Here is a 21,709-nt window from a genome sequence, read left to right as displayed (position 1 = left end):
AGGTGACAGGGCTGAAGCGTGAGTTAGAGGAAACTGAGGATGGGCCTGGAAGGGGTGATAAGAGTCGAAAAACTGATTCTGGGGTGGATTCTCCGAAAATTTCGGACACAGAAGGTGCTGGTCATGATGGGGAAATAAGGGAATCGGAGATCAATATACAGAGTTCTGATGAAATATCACCGAGTGAGAAAACTTCATCCAGGGAGGGATGTACAGATGATCAAGCCGCGGATATCAATAATCAGGTAGTCTCTTCTGTGAAGGAAAAAGACGCTCCTAATGCACCGAAGACCCCCAAAAGATACGATTGCAGTTTCTGCAACAAAACTTTCTCGTGTCACTTGGCGTATGGAGGCCACAAATCGAGTCACAAAAAGTTCAAGATGGTATGTTACAACGGCAATGATATTAGACGTAAGAATCAATCTTTGATCACCAATACATGTGATGAACAAACTGGTAAAATTGCTTCGAGCGTTGAAAATGCAGCAAGCCTTCCGGAACCAGTTGGTAATGATGGGAAACATACGTGTAAGATTTGTTCGAAGAAATTCCCATCTGGCCAAGCTCTTGGAGGCCACATGAGACGCCATTCGACGGGTGATCAGAAGACGCAATCTACTCCTAAAATCCTGGATTTTGATCTTAATGAGTTGCCCAAGGAAGAAGATGGATATCCTTAAGCAAACAGTTGAATTCTTTAGGTCGTCTATGAAGTTAATTCAGTCCTGGGTATTACTTTTATTTTTTATTCATCTTTATTTCATTTCAGGGTTTTTGCATGAGTTTCAAGTCTATGCATTGAACTGGTTTAGGTACCCTTTTGCATTTGCCTTTGTTTTCCATTTGGTGATTATGAATGCATATACACTTTTAGAAATCTTTATACCATTATACATGATTATTGATTTTGGATTGATGCTATGGTACACCAGTGAACCGTGGATGGCCCGCCGGCCGAAATTCGTCGTGCGCGACATATCGTTTTTCTTCTTGTGGGTGTGATGGTGGGAATTTGAATTAAACATAGAAAAACATATTATTGTTTCTATCAAATTTAAAGATTTTATAAGAACATATATTATTGTTCCAAAATACATAAACTATATTCTATGTTGTTTGTTGTGTTGTGTACCCCGCATTTTCCAACAAAGAGAAAGATGATACCCAACGACATCTAATTCGTGTATCTATCTATCTATCTATATATACACAACATATTGCCTATAAAATGGCGAGTTCAAGGATTTGAACGGACTTAAAGAAGTCATGTCAACTATGCAAACCAATTTCGATTCTTGAAATACTTTTGATTTGGCATGATTTAAGATTTATTTATACACAAATTGTATCTTTGTTTCAAAGTGTGTGTGTGCGTGAGTGGTGTAGTTAAATTAGGGAAATTATTGCTTAATTAAATAATTACAACTAATTAAAATACTAACACTCTTCAAACTTTAATAAAATCCCTCAATTTAAAATAATTCGCACAAGTGTTAAATATTTAAAAGTTACCATCATAAAAAAAATCACCTCATCAATATATTAGGCTTTTAAAATACTAAAACTTTATAATTAATTTAAAATGCCTCATCCTCAACTTAAAATAAAATACCACATTTTACATTGCCAAAATCGTCACCGGTCTTTTCCTCGATCCCGCCTCGAATAATCGCCTGAAACATGAAACTTGAAAAACATTCTAACGTGCGTCACATAAACATTAAAATAATGCAATTTAATTAAATCATGCATCACTAACGTCATTTTAAACTTAAATAAAATATTTAAGAATTAAATAAATGTGTGGGTTATACGTGTACTGAATTTGTGCACTGTATTATGACTTTGAAATAGACTAGAATAATCAATTTATCTTTTTTTAATATAGAGGAATAAAATCACAAAGAGAGAAACATGCAGGATCAAAAAAACAATTATCCCTAAAAATTAATTTTATTGTCACGTGCAATTTAAAAATATAAAATTAATTAGAAGTTTATCGTTTAAAAATTTTATATCTAAGAAATTAATTCAGCAAGATTCTAGGAAAGAAATTTTAAAAAAAATTCTTCATAATAAATTTTCATATAAAAACAGTGTGTTGACTGTTGACATAATAACCACTACAACAAAAATGGCTTTCCGCAGCGCACATAGGGGCTTTCCGCAGCGCGCATTGCATGCTGCAAAGTTGCAAGCTGTTGAAAGTTCAAGATTATCCGTGGCGTACATGTGCACGTTGTTAATACTATTATCAACGACGTGTATATGTACGCCGTTAATAAAATTATCCGCAGCGTGCAATTTATGCCGTTAATATTCATAAAATATCTAAATATTAGCGACGATTTTTGACAAAACCGTCGCAAATTGGCGACAGTTAAAAACCGAAGAAACCGCGGTCTTTAAATTTAGCGACGGTTAAAAACCGAAGAAAGTAGCGACGGTCTTTAAATTTAGCGACGGTTACAAAACCGTCGCTAAATTTTGCGTAAAAATAAAAAAATTACTTTTATAATTTAATAAATTTTTAAAAAAACTACAATACAACTATAATAATAATACTCATGATCTTAATTAACAATTAAAAAATTAACCAAAAATTGAAACAAAAAAACGTACCTAAATCGAAACTAAAATCATATAAGAAAGAAAAATTTTAAGTGTTGTGAAGTGGTGTGGAGGAAAATGGAACGAAAATCGGATATTTATAGACAATTTGCGATTATTATCGACGATTTTCGATTAAACCGTCGCTACTAGCGACGGTTGACATAGAACTGTCGCTCATAGCGATTATTACCGACGATTTTCGATTAAACCGTCGCTCATAGCGACGGGTTTTTATTAAACCGTCGCCGATTTACGTCTATTAGCGACGGTTTAAAAAAACCATCGCTTTTCTTTTACTAAACCGTTACCGATTTTAAATCGGCGACGGTTTCTTGTAAACCGTCGCTAACTGTGGCGACGGTGTTTTAAATCGTCGCAACTAAAACCGTCGCTAATTTAAAAATTCGAACACATTTTCCGCAGCGTGCTAATAATATATGCATGCCGTGAATAATACTATTAACGGCGTGCGATTAATGTACGCCGTTAATGTCTAAACACGATTTTTTTAAAAAAATGATTTACTTTTAACAGCGCACATATACATGCACGCTGTTAATAATACTATTAACGGCGTGCCTTTATTGTGCGCTGCGAAAATTGCATAGGTTATTAACAGCTCACATATAACTGCACGCTGTCGTTTATATAATTTATTAACCTCACACATAAATGCATGCCGCGGATATTACTATCCGCAGCGTGTTTTTAATGCACGCCGTTAATAGTATCAAGTGCAACACTATTAACAACGCACATATGGGTGCACGCCATGAAAAATAGTATTCGCAGCGTGCTTTTAATGCACATGGTTGATGACGTGCTGCGGAAAATCATTTTTCTTGTAGTGAATAATACGAAATCGTATACATAATTTTGAGAAGTGGTCATATATATGTAAGGAATACTGTAATTTGTTTTATAAATATGAAACTCGCAGTTGCTAAGCCTTTTTTATGCGCATTGAGTAAAACAACTGCCTTACGCAATAACATGCAAACTACGTTTTGTCAGGTAAAATGTATTGGACAAACAATGTGTGATGTTGCTGAAATCCGGGATGGTAGGTGAGAGGTCGGATCTTCACTTGGGGAGCTCGGATTGGACCTTCGAGATCTGAAAACATAAACAAGAACGTTATAAAGGGGCCGGAAGGTTGTTCCATCATAGCCCCTTCGACGCTCAAGTCAGAGAACAGAAAACTGAGAGAGTAATGTGTGTACTGAGAGAATGTAAATATATGAATGAATAAACAATGAACAAAACACGGTATTTATAGGAGAAGAATAGAGTCCTGATTTGGTAGATTTAGATCCTCATAATCATTCGCAAGATTTGGCTAGATTTGGTTAGATTCTGTGCCATATTTGGTTAGATCTTGACGGACCTTACTCTTTAGGGCTTTATTTCCATGGGCTACTCGTTAATGTCTGAATAGAAGCTCTCCCAGGCAAGAGCCCGTCCATATTCTGGACCCTGTTGGAGCTCGGCTAGGGAGCTCGGCAATGACACTTCTAATTGGCACGATTCCATGATATGGGAGGTCAGCTCGGAAGCTCGGCAATGACACTTCTAATCGGCACGATTCCATGATATGGGAGGTCGGCTCGGAAACTCTTGGTAGGTCGGTTTGGGAGGTCTTGAGAGGTCGGCTTGGGAGGTCGGCCGTATATCTGATCGACGAGATTGTGGATATAGGAGGTCGGCTGGGATGACCTCTCGGATGTCCTCCTAGAAGCTTCAGACCAAGATGAGGTGATCTTACATTGTGCTGGGTCAAGAATCTGACCTCCTGGTTTTTCCAAACGTTGGGCCACTACCTCTCGGATAACCTCCACTACCTCTCGGATAACCTCCAACAGACCTCGCGGTAGATGACAACCCAGATGCTGAGCGCTGGGCCACTAACTATCTAGGCTACCGAGAGTGGGCCAGATCCATCCTCGGTCTTGGGGTATCACGAGTCCCCCCCTCCCTTCAAATCGAGCTAACGTTGTAGACCAGAAGCTCGTGGTTGTCTTAGCTCTCGATGGCCCATAAGTGTTCTAAGCCGGCTGTCCCTAGCTTGGAGGCAGAGTCCTCCGCTATGCTGAGCTTAGAACCAAAGTAGAGCTGTCCTGATCTCAATAGGCAAAGCTTTTGGCCGTTCCGGTCTGTGTTTTGAGTTGCCCCGACCTGAGATACAGAGCTCTTTATGATGATTCTGATAGGCAGCATTTTGGGTTGTCCTGCCTTAAAGGGTCGAGCTATTTGGCTTAGCTATTCTGAACTGAGGTGAAACTCTTGGCTAAGCCAAGCTACAAGGCAAAGCTCTTAGCTGTCCTGAATTACGTGACATTCCTGATGGAGCTTAGCTGACACGAGAAGCTCATAGTCATGCTAGTTCCCGTCCTGAATATGAAACGTTGCTATCACTTGTCATTCCAACGACAAGTTTCACGGATTTCGAGATGATCTTGGCCGTTCAACCTTTTTGAAATCAACGGTCCGATCTCCTCCTGGTCCCTCTATAAATACCGTCTACCCCGTTCATTCAAATCTTACAATTCCATCATTTCACCTCGGCTCCGACCTTCGAAAAGAACCCTTTTTTCCCCCAACTCCCTGCTTCCGATCTCCATTAGTTATACTTATCATGACCTCCCCAAACTGTCCTTCCCTGTCGACCTCCGAGGAAGTCTTCTATGAGGTGGATCAGTATGATCCCATCACGGAGCTCGCCTCTGTGTCAGGTGAGTGTCCTGAAACCGAGGGGGTCAGCTCCAACCTCTCCACTGGTGACGATGGCGCAGTCCGGAATCAGCTCGGTTTCTATAACTCCGAGGAGCCTATCAGGACTTGTGACCCTTGGTTCGATCTTTACCTTTCGTGGTTAGATGCCTCGGACGAGGTCCGGATACGAGCTCTCTCTTCCGCCCCCTGATTATAAGTTCATTTTTCCTCATTTTGAGGAAAGAGCTAACACTCCACCTCCCGGCTACTACACCTTCTATCAAGACCAGCTAGAGGGTGGACTCCTGTTTCCTCTGCCCCTTCTTTTCCAACAGCTGAGCCAATTTTACGAGATCCACCTCGGCCAGTTCACACCAAATGCCTTTCGCACCCTGTGTAATTTTGTTGTTCTTTTCAAGGCCTTAGGCTTTACAATTGACCTCCTTTCCTTCTCCAACTTCTATCTTCTCAAGAGGTCGGAAAATGGCCCCTTCTACTTCTCAGCTCGCCCAAACTGTTAATTTTTTGAGAGGGCTCCAAGTACTAACAAATTTTGGAAAAACCATTATTTTTTTGTCCAGCCTTCCGAATGGTGGGACATCTGTTCCCAATGGCAAGCAGCTCTCCCCGAGATCCTTTCTCCTCCTCCAGGCTTCCGTAAGAGCCACACTTTTTCGTAAAAGCTCGGCCAAAGTCACTCCCAAGGGCCATGAGGGTATGGAATTTAGCTCGGCCTCTGCTCATTCCCCCATTTTTATTTATTTATATATATGTATATTTTTCTGACCAAGCTCTGTTTTTGTCTCAGCTGCCAGAGTCATGAATGCCCTCATCAAAAAGGCTAAGGCCCGAAGGCAGCAGAAAGCCAGCTCGGCTAACGTAGACAATGGCAAGGCCGTGGTTGTGGAGGCCAGCCATGAGGAGGTCCTTGTGGTTACCATTGCTGAAGCTACGGAGGTTCCCCGGAGCTCATCCCGGAAACACCGAGCCCCTGAGACCCCTCGCTCCAATGGGCAGTCTGGAAGCAGTGGGGAGCTCGGCCCTGTTCAAACTGATGTCGTGCCCCTTCGGCAGATGAGGTCGGACACCTCCTCCCAAGTCCTCTGCTGTCGCTCAAATTTATATGATATGTACCGGGAGGACCTTCGCATCGTGGGGGATGCGAGGTCCCCTATGGCCGGAGCTATTCTCCGAGACGTCGCCTCCAGGGCCGATGCAGACTTCTTTCATAGGTTGAAGTGGTCCAAGCTTGTCATGAGGTCTACCTGTGCCAGCACTGAGGTAATTTCCTTCAAGTAACCTTTTTATAATGTCTAGACTTGTGTGGGGCCCTTAGCTCCTAATCGTTATTACAACACAATCTGATTAGGGTTAATTAATTACAGCGGAAAACGAGTTTAAATTTTCTTTACAATGAGCCCAAAATATTTCTTCTATAATTTGAATACTAAAAATAGTATTTCATCTCACATCATAAAACTTGCCCACACATAATCAAATCCAATCATATACAAACAACTCATATCCTCGGGACATGCCCCGGTATATAGATACATATATATATACTGGGAACAAAACATATAACCTCAGCCCAAACTGTGACTCCCTCCAGAAGTAACCTTTCCGGCCTCCTGATATCCTGGAGTACCTGCCATTGTCCACACACAAAGACAACAACAGCCCCCTTTGGGGGTGAGGAAAGCTCCGTATGGAACAACCATCATATATACCACAAGTATCTAAACAATGATATATGGTATGCAATGCATGTATGTCGTGGAGGTATCAGGTCAAATGCCCATCCACTGAGCACATGTCAGAATCAAACGAATCGCTATCAAATCAATGCTCGAGCTGGCACACCGACCTCAATCAGTGATACTCGTATGATAGCGTCGACAAAGCGCCATCAAATCCCAAATCTCAATCAATCGTCGGGGCCACAAATGTCTATATTTTAAGGGTCATGTAATACCTAAAATAGCATTGTGTTCACAAACCCCAGAATCAAATCAAATCATATCAGGGTATCCAAGGATCATAGCTCAACGTACATGTCATGTATCGATGTATGCATCAAACGATGTGTGTTAACAAAACATTTATTTTATACATCGATATTCAAATCACAATGTCATGTATGCCACATAAACTCAACAAATAAGGCATATAGACATGTATTCTCATTCCAATCAATCAAACCAATCCAACATATATCATATAATACAGATACCTGTCGTATGTTACCCGGTCGCAACATACCTCAATTCTTCATTCCAATTGATGTAGCTTGAAGATATTAGTATAATAATCGATCTACATCAATAACATATTCATTTCAATCAATAACACAATTCAAAATCAATAATATAAGTTTCAAATATCTTTTGAAACTTTGAAAATTCATATCAAATCTAATTCATAACATAATTCAATTCCGACTTCAAAACTTAGTTTTTTGTCGGTTATTCTACCACATATAGGAATCTCGACTTCAAATACATGCTATTTCAGCACTTTCATATTTAGAGCTGTTGAAACTAGAAGAAATTTACCTCAAAAGAAAGCTCTCGACGCGAGGATTCCAAATATATAATTTGTTTCGCGTTTAGATAACGTTTCGAAGTCGATTCGGACGAAAGAAATTGATTTCCCAACTTTATCTCTCGAAGCCGCTAACGGAAGGTGAAGGAAAAAATAAACAAAAAACTTAATCTTATCTCCACCGATCTCGCGCTCGGGCGGTAGAATTCCTGCGCCCGAGCGCGAGACATTCTGTCCCCGAGTGACTTACACCGCGCTCGGGCGGTAGAATTCTCGCGCCCGAGCGCGAGATGTTCTGCCCCCGAGTGCACTTGCACCGCGCTCGGGCAGTCAAAAACTACCGCTCGGGCGCGAAACGTTCTGTCCGAGTGATAACATGTTCCACACTGGCGCTCGGGCGGTAATTTTCTACCGCTCGGGCGCCACACGTTCTGTCCAAATTATTGGGTTTTGTATTATATTGGCGTCCGGCTTCTCCACTCGAGTTCTTACAACTACAATTCTGTTAATTAATCAATATCTAGTACGATATTTCATTATTAACACTTATTTTCTCATTTTCCATTGTCATGAAATACCTCATATACATAATCACCTGACAATTTCATAAATTATCGATAATCAACATAGGATTTACGATAATATGATACACGGTCCTTACATTTCTCCCCCACTTAAAAGATTTCGTCCTCGAAATCTCAAACATCCCTATATACATAACATTGGCAAACATATATATGTCACCAGTTATAGTACATATCAAAACTAAAATCAGTGAACAGATCGGTATACATTGAATACAATGGAACAGATGGAAAAGAATCAAACAATTGCGGATATAAATCTCTCATCTTGCTCTCCAATTCCCACGTCGACTCTTCCACACCATGCCGTGTCCATTGTACTCGAACTAAAGGAATCGATTTATTTCGCAATATCTTTTCCTTTCGATCCATAATGCGAACAGGTTGTTCAACATAGGAAAGAGAAGGATCAAGTTCAACCTCATCAGGTGCAAGTATATGTGATGGATCTGGTTCATATTTCCTCAGCATAGAAACATGAAATACATCGTGAATGGCAGATAGAGCTGGTGGCAATGCCAATCGATAAGCAAGATCACCAACACGATCAAGGATCTCATATGGACCAACATATCGAGAAGATAATTTCCCTCGCATGCCAAATCGAACAGTGCCTCTAAAGAGAGATATTTTCAAAAATACTTTATCACCTTTATGGAATTCTAAGGGTCGTCTTCGTTTATTCGCATAATTCGTTTGACGATCCTGAGCAGCTTTCATTCTCTGTCGAATCAACTGAACCTTATCATTCATTTCTTGTATCATTTCAGGTCCAGTCAATTGTATCTCACCAATTTCATCCCAGAATAATGGTGATCTACATCGTCTCCCATATAGAGCTTCAAACGGAGCCATACCAATACTCGTTTGAAAACTATTATTATAAGAAAATTCAACTAATGGTAAGGCATCTTGCCATCCCATTCTGAAATCCATCACAATATAGCACGTAACATATCCTCTAACGTTTGAATTGTACGCTCAGTCTGGCCATCAGTTTGAGGATGATAAGAAGTACTCATAGCCGAACGCGTACCCATCGCTTCTTAGAAACTACCCCAGAATTTAGAAGCAAACCTGGGATCACGATCAGATACAATTGAGACAGGCACACCGTGCAGTCTCACAATATTCTCGATGTATAAACGGGCCATTCTCTTATAAGGATAATTCCGCTCATACGGAATAAAATGTACAAATTTCGAAATCCGATCAATAATAACCCAAATAGCATCACAGCCCTTAGGCGAACGAGGTAAATGAGTCACAAAATCCATAGCAATATGTTCCCAATTCCATTTCGGGATTTCGAGACTATGGAGCAATCTTCCAGGTTTCATTCTCTCGGCTTTCACTTGCTGGCAGACAAGACATTTCGAAATAAACTCAGCAATGTCCTTCTTCATATGTTTTCACCAGAATTGAGGTCTCAATGTCAAATACATCTTTCGACCTCCAGGGTGAATACTGTATTTGCTACAATGTGTTTCTCGAAGAAGGGCAGATTTCAAATCAGAATCATCAGGAACTACCAGCCGACCATTAAGTCGTAAAGAACCATCAGAAGAAATCTGGAATCCAGACTGATGTCCTACAGATACAATTTCTTTCGACTTTTGGATCTGAGGATCGCTTCGTTGGGCCTTTCGTATTTTCGATATCAAGTTCGGCTCAATTTGCAATGCTGAGACAGTGACAGAATTCCAATTCGAGTGAAAAGTCCAACCAGAAGTACATATATCTTCATGTACCTTGGCGACACAAACAGAAGCTAAAACAGAATCATGCACTTTACGACTCAGGGCATCCGCAGTAACATTCACCGATCCAGGGTGATATTGAATCTCACAATCAAAATCCTTCAGGAGATCCATCCACCTGCGTTGCCTCATATTCAAATCAGATTGAGAAAAGAGATATTTCAGACTCTTATGATCTGAATAAATAACAAACTTTTCTCCGTACAAATAATGGCGCCAGATCTTCAAAGCAAACACAATGGCGGCCAATTCAAGATCATGAACATGATAACGTGTTTCATGAGATTTCAATTGACGAGACGCATAAGCAATCACTTTGCCATGTTGCATCAGAACACAGCCCAAACCTTTACCAGACGCATCTGTGCACACAACAAATCCTCCGGTACCTGAGAGAATAGTTAGCACAGGTGCTGTGGTCAATCTCGTCTTCAATTCCAGAAAACTAGCTTCACATTCATCTGACCAAATGAATCGCTGATTCTTCTGTGTCAGTTGAGTAATAGGTTTTATACATGTCAAAACGGGCTGACGGGGCGGGCCAGCCCGCAACCCACCGCAACCCGCCATTAGGCAGGGCGGGGCGAGCCAGCCCGTCATTTTGGCGGGCCTCTAAATGGCCAACCCAGCCCAACCCACCTTGGGCCGCGGGCTAGGCGGGCCAACCCGCTTATTATTTTTTTTTTAAAAAAATACTAAACAGTATTAAAATAAACATAGAAGAAAAATATATTTCAGTCAAATATTTTCATAAAAAACTTAAAAACATTGAAATAAGACATTGAAAGCATACAACAATCAACATAATACATAAAAAAAATAAAGTGTTTATTCTAATTCACACAAGATTTCATCGTACACATGTACTAAAAATTAACTCATGTAATATTATGTTTTCAATAATACAGATAATTACTTTATTTACTATATTATTTTGATAATTCTGGATTAGTTCGAGTTAAACATTAAAAAAAGGGAGGGGACTGAAGAGTATAACATCTTCAAAAAAAAATAGAAGCATATAGATTTTACCAGAGTGATTGAAGTTAGGCACATGAGAAAAAATAAGGAAGAAATATGAATTTTTATATAAAACTTAAAAATATAAAATTCTACCCTAATTTGGCGGGCCAGCCCGCAACCCAAACGGGCTCAACCCATTTGGCCCGCAACCCAAACGGGCTGCTATTTTATTAAACCAACCCGCTCAATTTTATGGCGGGGCGGGCCGACCCGATGGGCCTGACCCAATTTGACAAGCCTAATAGGTTTAGCTATCTTCGAAAACCCTTCAATAAAGCGACGATAATATCCAGCTAAACCCATGAAGCTACGGCTCTCAGGAACATTCGTAGGTCTCGGCCAATTCAATACAGCTTCGACCTTAGTAGGATCAACAGATATGCCTTGACGTGGCCTAAAATATCACTTTGTCCATCCAGAATTCACATTTGGACAATTTAGCATATAAATGATTAGTACGAAGAGTTTGAAGTACCAGTTTCAAATGTTCAGCATGCTCCTTTTTCGATTTCGAATATACAAGAATATCATCGATAAAACAATAACGAATCGGTCTAGATAATCTCGAAAGACACGATTCATTAGATCCATAAAGACAGCAGGAGCATTCTGAGACCAAAAGGCATAACCAAGAACTCATAGTGGCCATACCTGGTATGGAAAGCAGTTTTAGGCACATCTTTGTCTCGAACTCGTAATTGATGATAACCAGAACGAAGATCAATCTTAGATTATACAGAAGTACCCTGAAGCTGATCAAATAAGTCATCAATACGAGGAAGTGGGTACTTGTTTTTAACAGTAACCCGATTCAATTGCCTATAATCGATACACATTCGCATAGTACCATCTTTCATTCGAACAAATAAAACTGAAGCTCTCCAAGGTGATACACTCGATCGAATATATCCCTTATCGAGAAGATCATGTAATTGTTCTTTCAATTCTTTCAATTCCAAAGGTGCCATGCGATAAGGAGCTTTAGAAATAGGTGCAGTCCCCGGCAGAAGATCAATACTAAACTCAACTTCTCGATGAGGAGGAAAATCAGGAATCTCATCGGGAAATACATTCGGGAACTCTTTCGCAACATGAATCTTAGATAAACAAGGCTCCTTCTTTGAGACATCAATAGCGTAGATAAGATAACACTCATCTCCGCTAGTCAAAAGTCGAGACATTTCCAAATAAGATACCAATGGATTTTTGGCTTGAGAATCCTTGCCATAAAAATTCCACTTGGGTCCATCAATCGGTCGAAATCGAACCACTCCATGAAAACAATCAACAGTAGCTCGATTTGTCGTCAAGATATCCATGCCAACAATACAATCAAAGTCGTGCATTGGGAGGACAATCAAATTCAAGAATATCACATTGTCCTCATATATCAATACACAATTATGTACAACTTGCTCAGACAAAATAATCTTTCCTGCTGGCGTGGCTATCGATAATGTATCATACAATGGGGTACATATAATATCATGGGATGTAACAAATGTATGAGATATGAATGAGTGAGATGCTCCTGTATCAAATAAAACACGTGCAGGATAATCGCAAAGCATGCAAATACCTGCAATCACACCACCAAGAGCTTCTTTCGTCTGATCCTCAGTCATAGCATACACTCGAACTTGAGGAAGGACTTGAGCAGTCTGACCACTCGGTCCTCGATATCGTGGAACACTCGACTGCTGAAAAGAAAGAACAGAAACAACATGTCTCATAATACTGGGACCACCTCTAAATCCTGGCTGGGGTTGGGAAGAAGTCGTACCCCTGTTCGGACATACTCGAGAGAAATGGCCTTCCTGCCCACACTGATAACAAGTGCCAAACATACCTCGACACTGCTCGATAGTATGTTTACCCCCACAATGACTACAATAAGGAGCAATCACAGGACTCCCTCTCTGGGATCCACTCGAACTCGAAGAAGACAAAGAAACAGTACCAGTCTTCTTGAACTTTTTACCTCTCGGGCGTAATGTAGGCTGCTGAGCTGACACTGGTGGTGGAGGAGTATACTGTGGACCTTCTCGCCTGAGTCCAGCTTAAGCTGCCTTTACTCTTTCAACCGTCTCTGCGTAGCTGGTAGGCAATCCAGAAACAACAAAAGTATATAAAGCAGGATGCAATCCATTTACAAACCTGTTATATTTTGCTTTTGCATTCCCAGCTATGTGAGGTGCATACTTCAACAGAGTAGAAAACTTCGAATCATACTCTGCAACAGTCATCGTTCCCTGCTGCAGACTATTGAATTCATTCTCTTGGACAGTATAATAGGAAGGAGAGGAATACTGCTCCAAAAATTGGGCCTTGAAGACATCCCATGTGACTTCAATCCCGGTTTCTTTCAATCCAATCTCAGCGGCTTCCCACCAAGATTTTGCTCGGTCTTTCAACTGATAGAGAGCAACTTTCAGTCTCCGAGCCATGGAATATTCAACAATATTAAAAAAATACTCGATATCCTTTAACCAAGCCTCTGCACTTTCTGCACTCTCAGTGCCAAAGAACCTCGGTGGTTTCAGATCCTGGAATCGAGCCATCACTATATCCATGGACAATCCTTCAAATTGTCCAACTATCCTCTCGGTACTGCTACTCGCCGTTTCATTTGTGGGATCCATCTACAAATTAAATGATGAATATCACAAATCAATATCAATTTCACATCATCATCATCTCATATCATCAATCTCATCAATAACTTACTCAAACTAAATCAAGTAGGAGCAAGTACTACAAATAAATCAAACACATACGCACAATTCATTTGTGCCTATTCACGTGTACACAAGACTCAATCGAGCATTCCCAGCTATGCTCTAATACCACTCTATGTGGGGCCCTTAGCTCCTAATCGTTATTACAACACAATCTGATTAGGGTTAATTAATTACAGCGGAAAACGAGTTTAAATTTTCTTTACAATGAGCCCAAAATATTTCTTCTATAATTTGAATACTAAAAATAGTATTTCATCTCACATCATAAAACTTGCCCACACATAATCAAATCCAATCATATACAAACAACTCATATCCTCGGGACATGCCCCGGTATATAGATACATATATATATACTGGGAACAAAACATAAAACCTCAGCCCAAACTGTTACTCCCTCCAGAAGTACCCTCTCCGACCTCCTGATATCCTGGAGTACCTGCCATTGTCCACACACAAAGACAACAACAGCCCCCTTTGGGGGTGAGGAAAGCTCCGTATGGAACAACCATCATATATACCACAAGTATCTAAACAATGATATATGGTATGCAATGCATGTATGTCGTGGAGGTATCAGGTCAAATGCCCATCCACTGAGCACATGTCAGAATCAAACGAATCGCTATCAAATCAATGCTCGAGCTGGCACACCGGCATCAATCAGGGATACTCGTATGATAGCGTCGACAAAGCGCCATCAAATCCCAAATCTCAATCAATCGTCGGGGCCACAAATGTCTATGTTTTAAGGGTCATGTAATACCAAACATAGCATTGTGTTCACAAAACCCAGAATATAATCAAATCATATCAGGGTATCCAAGGATCATAGCTCAACGTGCATGTCATGTGTCGATGTATGCATCAAACGATGTGTGTTAACAAAACATTTATTTTATACATCGATATTCAAATCACAATGTCATGTATGCCACATAAACTCAATAAATAAGGCATATAGACATGTATTCTCATTCCAATCAGTCAAACCAATCCAACATATATCATATAATAAAGAGACCTGTCGTATGTTACCCGGTCGCAACATACATCAATTCTTCGTTCCAGTTGATGTAGCTTGAAGATATCAGTATAATAATCTATCTACATCAATAACATAATCATTTTAATCAATAACACAATTCAAAATCAATAATATAAGTTTCAAATATCTTTTGAAACTTTGAAAATTCATAACATAATTCAATTCCGACTTCAAAACATAGTTTCTTGTCGGTTATTCTACCCCATATAGGAATCTCGACTTCAAATACATGCTATTTCAGCACTTTCATATTTAGAGCTGCTGAAACTAGAAGAAATTTACCTCAAAAGAAAGCTCTCGACGCGAGGATTCCAAATATATAATTTGTTTCGCGTTTAGATAACGTTTCGAAGTCGATTCGAACGGAAGAAATTTATTTCCCAACTTTATCTCTCGAAGCAGCTAACGGAAGGTGAAGGAAGAAATGAACAAAAAACTTAATCTTATCTCCACCGATCTCGCGCTCGGGCTGTAGAATTCTCGCGCCCAAGCGCGAGATGTTCTGCCCCCGAGTGCACTTGCACCGCGCTCGGGCGGTCAAAAACTACCGCTCGGGCGCGAAACGTTCTGTCCGAGTGATAACATGTTCCACACTGGCGCTCGGACGGTCATTTTCTACTGCTCGAGCGCCACACGTTCTGTCCAAATTATTGGGTTTTGTATTATATTAGCGTCCGGCTTCTCCACTCGAGTTCTTACGACTACAATTCTTTTAATTAATCAATATCTAGTACGATATTTCATTATTAACACTTATTTTCTCATTTTTCATTGTCATGAAATACCTCATATACATAATCACATGACAATTTCATAAATTATTGATAATCAACATAGGATTTACGATACACGGTCCTTACAACTTGCCTAACACTTTTCCTTACAGGCCGCTCTGCTGAACACCGAGGTGGCATTTTGGGTAACCAATTTTTTGAAACAGTCCTCGAAGGATGCCAGGACATTTCAGGCAAACTCGGCTGAGCTGGAGAGCAAACTTGCTGAGCTGACAGAGGCCCTCGAGAAGGAACAAGCCAACTCGAAGAGGAGGGAGGCCGACATGCGGCAAGGCTTTGCAGCTGAGACCCTGGAGCTGAAGAATGAGTTGCGTCTTGTCAAGGTGCGACTTGTCGAGGTCCGCCTAGAGGCTGCTCAGGAGGAGGTGAAGGCAGTTAAGGAGGAACTTAGCGTGGCCCAGCAGGAAATTGTTTCGGCACGAGCTGATCTCGCCAACGGATCTGAGGTCTTCAAGGAGGCTTTCCTGAAGTCCGAGGAGTTTGGGGACATCATCACTGACAAGGCCCTCAACTTCATCTATGTTGGCTTTGACGGGGCCGTGGATCAGTTTAAGGAAGCTGGGTATCCTCCGGAGGGGTCTTCGGCCGATTTTATCAGTGTAAAGAAGGTTGTGGAGAACCTCCCCCGATGCGTGATCAGCTAGGCTCAGCCTATTTTCCTTCATTTTTTTCTTGTACCAGACTTAATGAAATTGCATTCCATTATTTCCTTTCCTTTGAGGTCAGCTAAATACATAGTGATTAACAGTTTAATGAGGTCGCGATGAGAGGTCAGCCCCACAATAATTTGGTAAGGTCACGCGGGGTGAGGTTGGCTTGGCTCCTGGAGCCCGGTCCAACACTTGACAAAATAACTTCTGATTAACGTCTCACTGAGAGAGGTCGGCTGGGCTCTTGGAGCTCGGACAATCACTTAATAAAACAATAACCGACTAAGGCCACCCTGAGAGAGGTCGGCTGGGCTCTTGGAGCTCAGACAAACACTTAATAAAATAATAACCAATTGAGGTCACCCTGAGAGAGGTCAGATGGGATCTTGAAGCTCGGCCAAGCACTTGCTAAAATAATAACCGATTGAGGTCACCCTGAGAGAGTTCGGGTAAGCAGTGGGAGCTCGGCCGAACACTTAGTAAAATAATAACCGAGTGAGTGACCTCCTTCTTGCCGAGCTCAGGTCAGTATACACACATGTCCCGCGAGATTGTGGTGAGATGTGCTATGACGTCATTAAACCTCCTGTACTGAGGTGGGGTGAAAACCATTATAAATTTGGCGTAATCAAGATGAGGTGAGCTCTGATGCTCCTGAACTGAGGTAGGGTGAAAATCCTTATAAACTTGGTGTGACCAAGATGAGGTGGGCTCTGAGGCTCCTGAACTGAGATATGGTGAAATCCTTATCTTCAATGATCTCTTGTAAACTTGGCGTGACCAAGATGAGGTGAGCTCTGATGCTCTTGAACTGAGACAGGGTGAAAACCCTTATAAACGTGAGCTCTGAGGCTCTTGAATCGAGACATGGTGAAAACCTTTGTAAACTTGGTGTGACCAAGATTAGGTGAGCTCTGAGGCTTCTGAACCGAGACAGGGTTAAAACCCTTGTAAACTTGACGTGACCAAGATGAGGTGAGCTCTGAGGCTCCTGAACTGAGACAGGGTGAAAACTCTTGTAAACTTGACGTGACCAAGATGAGGTGAGCTCTGAGGCTCCTGAACTGAGACAGGGTGAAAACCCTTGTAAACTTGGCGTGACCAAGATGAGTTGAGCTCTGAGGCTCTTGAACTGAGACAGGGTGAAAACTCTTGTAAACTTGGCGTGACCAAGATGAGGTGAGCTCTGAGGCTCCTGAACTGAGACACGGTTAAAACCCTTCTAAACTTGGCGTGACCAAGATGGGCTGAGCTCTAAGATTCCTGAACTGAGACATGGTGAAAACCCTTACAAACTTGGCGTGACCAAGATGAGGTGAGTTCTGAGGCTCTTGAACTGAGACAGGGTGAAAACCCTTCTAAACTTGGCGTGACCAAGATGAGGTGAGTTATGAGGCTCCTGAACCGAGACAGGGTGAAAACCCCTGTAAACTTGGCATGACCAAGAAGATGTGAGCTCTGAGGCTACTGAACCGAGACAGGGTGAAAACCTTTATAAACTTGGCGTGACCAAGATGAGGTGAACTCTGAGGCTCCTGAACCGAGACAGGGTGAAATCCTTATCTTCCATGATCTCCGAGACAAACATATAGTTTTATTAATACAACTAATAAAGTATCAAAACATGACGTTCTTGAATAAAGGTAACTGACAGAATAAAAAGAAACTAAAACTATAACAAAATCTAAGCATAATATCTGCAGAGGTGATAGGCATTCCATGGCCTCTTCAATTTATTCCCTGCCAAATCTTCTAAGTAATAGGCACCTGACCTGATAATTTCTATCATCTTAAACGGTCCTTCCCATCTTGGATCTAGCTTCCCAACATCCACATCTTGAATCTTCTTCCAAACTAGGTCTCTAACCTGAAAGCTCCTCTGAATGACCTTCTTATTGTAGGATCGGGCTATACATCTCTTGTAAGCTTCCATTCTTATGGCTGCGATTTCCCTCTTTTCTTCCAAGAAGTCTAAGTCTGTGGCCTATCTCTCGTCATTCTGATCATCATAGAATATTACTCGGGAGGTCTCTTCACCGATCTTTGCCGGAAGGACCGCCTCGTTTCCATAAACCAGGTTGAAAGGCATTTCCCCGGTGCCGTTCTTCGGGGTAGTCCTGTATGACCAGAGCACACTGGGGAGTTCCTCCACCCAATTACCTTTTGCGTTACCAAGTCTGGTTTTAATGATCTGTACTAAGGACCTGTTGGTGACCTCCACTTGGCCATTGCTCTGAGGGTAAGCCACGGAGGTGAAGTGTTGCTGAATCTTCATTTCCTTGCACCAGGCTTGGATCCGACTTCCCTAAAACTGTCTCCCATTGTCAGATATCAACTTCCTCAAGACCCCAAACCTGCAGACAATGTTCTTCCACAGAAATTTTAGGACCTCATTCTCAGTGATCTTAGCCAAAGCCTCAGCCTCCACCCATTTTGAAAAATAATCGATGGCAACAAGCAAGAACTTCTTCTAGGTTGTGGCTATGGGAAAAGTTCCCACGATATCAATCCCTCATTGGTCAAATGGACATGCTGCGTGGCTGGTTGATGCTGGAGCTTAGCATGGCGTTGGCAACTGTGACATGAGATGACGACAGCTAGGGCATCTTTCTGCATAGTTGGCTAGAAATATCTTCTTTGCTTCAGCTTGTATGCCTTTCTTTGATCTCTGAGGAGCTCTCCCTTTTGCATGTATCCCAATAACTCTACGCGCTAGTCATTGTCTTCAAGTTCGGGAGGTGAGGAGTTCGAATAAGAGCTTAATTCCACTTGTACTACCACATCTCTTGATTTCCAAATGTGAAGTGAGATTGCCATTTTAGCGAGGGTGACGGCTCCCTCGTTCTCCTCCCTTGGGATCTGCTTAAACACAAGTTCTGTGAAAAGTTCTTTGGCCGCCTCAATGGCCTTAACATACTCCATTAATCGTTCATTCTTGACATCATAAGACCCATTCATTTGATTGGCCACTAACTGAGAATCAGAGAAGATGTGAACTCGAGCTGCTCTGACCTGCCGTGCTGCCCTTAGACCAGCCAAAATCGCTTCATATTCTGTCCCATTGTTAGATGCCCTGAAGTCTAGCCTTACAGCCAATTTTACTTCATCCCCCTTTGGAAAGATTAATAACACTCTGACTCCACTGCCCTCACCGGTGGATGAGCCATCTACATAAACCTTCCAAAGTTCTTCTACCTTTACATGCAGAGTCTCAATCAGGAAATCGGCCAAGGCCTGTGCTTTGATTGCGGTCCTGGGTCCATATTTAATGTCGTATTCTCCCAGTTCAGTGGTCCATTTCACCAATCTTCTTGAGATATCAGCATGAGTCATTATCTTTCCGAGAGGGCTGTTAGTGAGGAACGTAATTGGGTGAGATAGAAAGTATGGCCTTAGCCTTCGAGCTGTTGAGACCAAGGCTAGGGCAAGTTTCTCCACCGCTGTATATCTGAGTTCAGTTCCTTTGAGTGCGTGAGAGATGTAATATACGGGACTCTATTTGGTGTCTTTTTTCCTGCTTAGGACCGAGCTCACAGCTGCTTCGGTGGCTAAAATATAAACGTATAATTGTTATCTTGTTGATGGTTTGTTAATATAGGGAGCTTAGCCAAATAATTCTTTAAATCATCGAATGTCTTTACACATTCTTCATCCCATTCAGACTTCTTAGCTTTTCTGAGAATGCGGAAGAAAGGAAAACTTCGATGTGCTGCTTTTGAAATGAATCGTGATAAAGCTGCGATTCTTTCGGCAAGCTTCTAGACCTCCTGGAGATTCCCAAGAGGTGACATAGATTGGATAGCCTTTACTTTCTCGGGTTTGGCCTCAATTCCCCTTTCCGTTATCATATATCCTAGAAACTTTCCGCTCCTGACCCCGAAGGTGCACTTCTGAGGTTCAGTTTCAACCCATAAGACCTTAGAGTGGCAAAGGTCTCACAAAGGTCCACTATGAGGTCAGCCAAACCCTTGGACTTCACCAAAATATCATCCACATAGACCTCAACATTCATTCTAACCTGAGCTGAAAAAACCTTGTCCATGAGCCTTTGATAAGTACCTCATGCATTTTTTAACACGAAAGGCATTACCACATAATAGAATGTCCCCTCAGAGGTGATGAAGCTTACTTTATCCTGGTCTTCCTCTGCCAGTTGTATCTGATGGTATCCTTGTTAAGCATCCGTTATGCATAAATATTGATGACCTGTGGTGGAGTCAACCAGTTGATCGATCATTGGTAAGGGGTAATAATCTTTTGGGCAAGCCTTGTTCAGATCTCTTAAATCGACACACATCATCCACTTTCCAGAGCTCTTAGGGACCAAGACTACATTTGATAACCATATTGGGAAAAAGACCTTCCGTATGTGTCCAGCCCTAAGAAGCTCGTCCACATGCTCCATTATTATTTTATCTTTTTCAGGGTCAAAGTGCCTCTTCTTCTGTTTGATTGGTCGGGCTTCAGGAAGTACGTTGAGGCGATGTTCCATGACCTTTGGTCTAACCCCTCGAAGCACTTGTGAGGACCAGTCGAACACATCAGGATTGGCATTCAAACAGGCTAGCAGATCATGCTTAGTTGTGGGATCCAAATCAGGCGCCACTCTGACGCTTCGCTGGATTCCTATCTCTATTTTTTCCGGCTCTTCCTTCGATGTGAGTTGAACCTCATTTTTGGAGATCATTCTTGGTTGAGTCACAATCATTCCCACCTCGGTTCGGGACCTCTTTACTTCTACCTTTACCTCATCTACATAGCAATGTCGTGAGGACTTCTGGTCTCCCCATACAACTCCCAATTCATTCCCCGCAAGATATTTCAGCTTTTGATGATAAGTGGAGCTAACAGCTCAGAAGTCAGCCAGGGCCGGTCGGCCCAATATCCCGTTGTACGAAAAAATGACATCTACCACAGTAAAACACGTCATTTTGGTGATGCGGTGCAGTCCCGTCCCCAAAGACAAGGGGAGCATGATTTTATCCAACGGTTTGGACCGCATGTAACAAGACTAATTTCTCTGAAGCTTTCTGCAGGACCTTTTTTAGGTATTAAAGCTGATTTTACTCAGGAGTCTCAGAAGCTATTTTTGATTATAGACGTTGGACTTAAAGTTTTATATATATATAGAGGTCAATCCTTTATAGAAAACAACGTTATTATCATTATCCACTCAACTATTATTCCGACGTGAGTGAGCTATCATCAACTACTTATCTTCAAGTTCAACATACAGA

The 21,709-nt window shown here is 41.6% G+C and overlaps 1 protein-coding gene across 1 annotated transcript; it reads right to left on the bottom strand.

Moving 5' to 3' along the window:
- Positions 1-19,184: 19,184 nt before the first annotated feature.
- On the bottom strand, positions 19,185-21,180 carry LOC142508996 (uncharacterized). Its single transcript, XM_075619548.1, has 3 exons — positions 20,679-21,180; positions 20,390-20,531; positions 19,185-19,920 (listed from the first exon to the last, which is right to left on the bottom strand). Exons 1-3 carry the CDS (start codon positions 21,178-21,180, stop codon positions 19,185-19,187), a joined length of 1,380 nt encoding a protein of 459 aa, XP_075475663.1.
- Positions 21,181-21,709: the final 529 nt, after the last annotated feature.

This window comes from Primulina tabacum, chromosome 1, assembly GCF_025594145.1.
Source record: "Primulina tabacum isolate GXHZ01 chromosome 1, ASM2559414v2, whole genome shotgun sequence".
Lineage (NCBI taxonomy): Eukaryota > Viridiplantae > Streptophyta > Magnoliopsida > Lamiales > Gesneriaceae > Primulina > Primulina tabacum.
Note: the sequence above shows the minus strand (reverse complement) of the source record. Positions and strands in the feature narration are given on the sequence as shown.